The following is a 5264-nucleotide window of genomic DNA, read 5'->3' as shown; positions in this document are numbered from 1 at the left end:
GCCAAACGACTATGCAGCATCTAATCCATCACACTTAGGTGGAATTGTGGAGAAGAGCGAGCAGGAACAGCTGACTCAGCAGGCAGGGCCATTAAGTGGGTACCTAAGGGAGGATTCTGTGGGATGGTATAACTGTTCTCCATGTCGACTGTAGTGGTCAGACAATGCTGTGGCTTTGTCGGGAGTGCAGGTTCATACACTGCCCCCCTACCCGGACAGTATGCTATAGCACACTAGGCTCCTGGACCCCAGAACTGGTCCAGCGGCCTAACCTTCCTTGCCGAGCCATCAGGTGAAGGCAGCATCCTGCGGTGCGCAGGGAGGCCGGCAGGGGGCGCTGTGCCCGGAAGTCCCGCGCAGGCGGGAGGGGCGGGGTGAGGGTTCCCGGGGCTGCGGAGCTGCGTGTGTCCTTGCAGAGACCTGACCCACGCTCTCCCGTGGAACCCGGCTGCTCGCCCGTGCCAGTCCCTACCCCGCGGGGGCGCAGGGCAGAGGCACCCTGCTTTTCCGGGTAACTGGGCGAGCCTCGTGCCTCTCTGCGCTTGCGTCTTCCCATGTGTAGCCAAAGCTCTGGAATTCCGATGAGGACGGACGGGTCTTTAAAAGCACTCTGTTCCAGGGCGGGCCCGGGGATGCGCGCCCGGGATCCCCGCCGATGGGTGCCTGGGTCGTGAGGATGACGTGGTTCGGGCCAGCTTGTGCTAGGAAGACTGGAGCTGCAGAGCAGGCGCGAGGGGTTTGCAAGCTCCCGGCCGCTGATGCCCGCCAGGCACCTCCTAGGAGGTTAAATGCGCTCTTGTTTCCTTTGTAGGACGTGTCTGAGCTGTGAGGGGGCGGCGGGATGGACAAGTTCCTGGTGAGGCCAGACCTCGGCGACCTCCGAGGGGGAGGGGAGGAGCCCGCCCCGACGGGAGGAGCCTCGGGCGACCTGCGGAGCCCCGGCTGGCGACACCTCCGCGCGGAAGGTCTGAGCTGCGATTACACCGTCTTGTTCGGCAAAGCCGAGGCAGACAAGATTTTCCGAGAGTTGGAGCAAGAAGTGGAGTATTTTACGGGTAGGCGGAGGTCTTACGTGCGTTAGGCTTGTGCGATGGCAGGATGCGCCTTCGTTGGAAGAAGCGTAAACTCGGGCTGTGTCGAATTAGGTCACGGTCTGGGCAACTCCGGTTAGGTTAGGCTATGGTTTGGGATACGAACTGTCTACGAGGTCTAGAACGAAATTATCTGGCCACTGATTGGAATTACCTGGGAAGTTAAACAGCTAAACAAAAAAGCAAAACAAACCCCAAACCGAACCGTTCTAGGTTCTTCATGATACTGAGTCAGAACAGCTGAAGGCGAAGTTTAGGCTTCAGTGGTTTTTTTTTTTTTTTTTGGTTTTTCGAGACAGGGTTTCTCTGTATAGCCATGGCTGTCCTGGAACTCACTCTGTAGACCAGGCTGGCCTCGAACTCAGTGCCTCAGTGCGACACCACTGCCTGGCAAGACCCTGGTTTTTTAAAGTCCATAATTAAATAAATGTATGAGGGGACTCAGCAGTGAAGACCAGTTGCTGTCCCAGAGGACCCAAGTTTGGGTCTGAGCACCCACATGGCAGCCCACAATCCTCTGTAACTCCAGTTCCAGGCACGGTGGTGTCCTCGTCCAGCCTTCGAGGGCACAGACATCACAAGAGGGCAAAATGAAATAAAATACTTAAAAACATAAAATAAAACACATTTTTTAAAAGGAAGGGGAAGCTGGGCGGTGGTGGCGCACATCTTTCATCCCAGCACTCGGGAGGCAGAGGCAGGCTGATTTCTGAGTTCGAGGCCAGGACAGCCAGGGCTACACAGAGAAACCCTGTCTCGGAAAAAAAAAAAAAAAAAAAAACAACAACAAAAAACAAAAAACAAAAAAGGAAGGGGAGAAAGATGGTCTCAGGTGCCTTCTCATAGACAAGTTGGTTCTGGACCAGGGACAAAGGGAGGGAGGTGCGTATTCTGCATATCAAAGCAGACCTGGCCTCCAGGTTCTCCCAGCATCCCTCAGTCCCTCCCTGGCAGACCCTGCCCCCAACAGTGTTCCCGCCCAGGGGCTGGGCTGCCCTTCCCCAGAGGCTCTCCCCTATAGAATCCACACATTTTGGTCTCTCCTTTCTCTTTGTGCACTCAAGGGCTCTTCTATTTCTCTCTCCCACTCCCTTATGGTGAATTCACTGGCCGGTGAACTCGCCCCAAGAAGCCTGCATTTAGCCGGGCATGGTGGCACACACCTTTAATCCCAGCACTCGGGAGGTAGAGGCAGGCAGATTTCTGAGTTCGAGGCCAGCCTGGTCTACAAAGTGAGTTCCAGGACAGCCAAGGCTACACAGAGAAACCCTGTCTCGGGGAAAAAAAAAAAAAAAGCCTGCATTTAGTATAATCTAATCTGTCTTGATTTCTCTGCCATTTCACCAGTGTTCTGTTTTGTTTTTAGCAATTTCATGCATGTATATGACGCATTTGGCTTGTTTTCACACACACCCCCCATTTGTCACCCCGACTCCTGCAGAACCCTTTTGCCCCAAGCCCCTGTGGTGCTCTCATGTTAGTTTGTTTTTTGTGGCCTGCTGGTTTTAATCCACATGTGTCTGCACATAGTGTGTCTCCATGTCTCATGTGTCTGCATGAGGAGGTCACAGAGCCACGTCCAGGGGATTCTCAGTATACTCATGTGCATTCCTTCTGCCCCTCGTGATAGAAAGCCCAGCTGGAGAACTTCCTCACTCTCTGAGGCATGGTCTCTCCTGAGTCTGGAACTTGCAGATCCGGCAAGGCCAACTGGCCAGTGAGCCCCCAGCAGTGGGATTCGAGGCATATTGAGCAATACCTTGTGGTGGGCACTTTACCAACTGAGTCATCTCTGAGACTCTTTCGTTATTTGAGGCACGCTAGCTTGGAACTTGTGTTCTGTCTACTTCAGCACCAGAGCGATGAGGTCACAGGGGTGTGCCCTCATACCCTTTTCATGAATACTTGGAACAAGCCACAGTGATTTAGGGTAAGAAGTCCCCCAACGTGGCGTTATACGACATGAGCAGAGGGAATGTTGTTTCTGCTTCTCCCCCTTTGAATGTGCACAGCTGTCTGCACCCAAGCGTCACGGCTGGAACTCCCATTCATCTATGCAGGTGCACTCGCCAAGGTCCAGGTGTTCGGAAAGTGGCACAGTGTTCCCAGGAAGCAGGCGACCTATGGAGACGCTGGCCTCACGTACACATTTTCTGGTCTCACCCTGACACCCAAGCCCTGGATTCCAGTTCTAGCGCGTGTTCGAGATCGAGTCTGCGAGGTGACGGGACAGACCTTCAACTTTGTACTCGTGAACAGGTAACACTTCCTTCGAGGGAGCCGTGCTTCTTTGTGACAACCTTCCAGGCTAGACAGATGGCCGTGCCACTCTTGCAGAGAACCCAAGTTCAGTTCCCAGTCCTGGCTCCGGCAGATCCAACACCTCTGGCCTCTGTGAATACCTGTACTCGTAAAAGTGAATTCCCAAGAGTACCTCTGCTCACGTACATTAACCCACATACACACGAGTGTCTGTGCCGACATGTGTGAACCACCATTCTCCCAATTATCTTCTTTTTAAAGAGAGGAGTCTCCACAGAGCTTGTATGTAGATGTGAGAGGGGTTGGATCTGTTCCTGGTAAAGTTAAACATGCTGACTGGATTGGGGATGGGACAGGATTTGGGGTCCAAAGTACTTTGCTGTACAGGGTTGACCTGTGTGCCAGGATGCTCAACACGCCCCCAGCCCCGACCCTGTAGCACCTAGAATGGGTTTCAGTATAGCAGCCCACAGTGCGTCTTGATGGTTGGTTTAGCCTGGCTCCGAGGCCTGAACTAAAGGGGAAGCCGTTTCGCTTTAGGTGGTGAGAGGGAGGCTCCCAGAGGCTGGGACGGTTGCCCCGATAACCAGCTAGAGAGCTGGAGATACCCAGTGTTCAGAGTAGAGCAGAGGGGGCTCACGGTGCCACTGGAGATCAGAGATGGAGAGGGAGGGGTGTGGAGGAAAGGGCCAGACTTCACAGGGGGGTGGTGAGCGTATGTGGGGAGGCGTCTGTGACAGGCTTTCCACCTGTGAACCTGGAAGGCGTGGCTATGTGCTGGGTGAGGCCTGAAGGTATTTTAAGAAGCAACTTATTAAGTGTTCTATGGCTGTGGGGAACGCCACTGTTCTAAAAGAAAGCATTGTGTGGAGGCTTTATTGAGCTTGCTTGTCTTAACAGACTGGCATGGCACTGGCACAGACAGACAGGGTCTGGTGAGACCTCTTGAAACCTCAAAGCCCCACCACAATGACACCTACTCCAACAAGGCCACAGCTCCTGCTTGGTCCCACGTAGTTCCACTAACTGGGGACCAAGGGTGCAAACAGGACCCTGTAGGGGCCGTTCTCATTCTAAGCAGCACACGCACCCGAGGCTGGGCTACCAGGCTATGAGGGTGCGGAGCCAGCACTGCTTCAGGCTGCGAGAGGGTGAGGCAGCTCCGCCATTAGCAGCTGAGGGAGAGAGGTGATTCCAAATTGATTGCATACCCACTGTAGGTACAAAGATGGCTGCGACCACATCGGGGAACACAGAGATGATGAGAGAGAGCTGGCCCCGGGGAGCCCCATCGCATCTGTCTCCTTTGGCGCTTGCAGAGACTTTCTCTTCCGGCACAGAGACTCTCGAGGGAAGAGGCCCCGGAGGACAGTGGAGACGGTCAGGCTGCAGCTGGCACATGGAAGCCTGCTGATGATGAACCCCCCCACCAACACCCACTGGTACCACAGTCTCCCCATCCGCAAGAGGGTCCTGGCTCCGCGGGTCAACTTGACCTTTCGGAAAATTTTACCTACTAAGAAATAAAATATGTCTTTATTTATTAATGTATTTGTGTGTGTGTGTGTGTGTGTGTGTGTGTGTGTGTGCATGCACAGGGAGGCCAGAGGTGCCAGAGTACCTGGTACTATAGTTATGGGTGGTTGTGAACTGCTCAACACGGGTACTAATTGCGGAGATGAATCTGCCCAGCCCCTAAGAGCCATTGTTAATAGTGCTTTGTTCTGCTGGAAGGAGTTGGTGTTTGCTTACCACAGAGAACACTGAAGGTTATAAAAACCTAGGCAGTACCCACAATGAAGACCACCATCAGGCCTGGCGTGGCAGCACCCAGGAGGCAGAGGCAGGCCATTGTCATAGGTTGACGGGTAGCCTGCTGTACATAAAGGACTAAACCAGCGCACTCGGATG

At 53.9% G+C, this 5264-nt stretch overlaps 1 protein-coding gene across 1 annotated transcript; it reads left to right on the top strand.

Moving 5' to 3' along the window:
* Window positions 1-376: 376 nt before the first annotated feature.
* On the top strand, window positions 377-4904 carry Alkbh2 (alkB homolog 2, alpha-ketoglutarate dependent dioxygenase). Its single transcript, XM_021187212.2, has 4 exons — window positions 377-511; window positions 812-1055; window positions 3152-3350; window positions 4574-4904. Exons 2-4 carry the CDS (start codon window positions 842-844, stop codon window positions 4878-4880), a joined length of 720 nt encoding a protein of 239 aa, XP_021042871.1. The 5' UTR covers window positions 377-511; window positions 812-841; the 3' UTR covers window positions 4881-4904.
* Window positions 4905-5264: the final 360 nt, after the last annotated feature.

Source organism: Mus pahari, chromosome 23, assembly GCF_900095145.1.
Source record: "Mus pahari chromosome 23, PAHARI_EIJ_v1.1, whole genome shotgun sequence".
In the NCBI taxonomy this organism is placed as follows: domain Eukaryota; kingdom Metazoa; phylum Chordata; class Mammalia; order Rodentia; family Muridae; genus Mus; species Mus pahari.
Note: the sequence above shows the minus strand (reverse complement) of the source record. Positions and strands in the feature narration are given on the sequence as shown.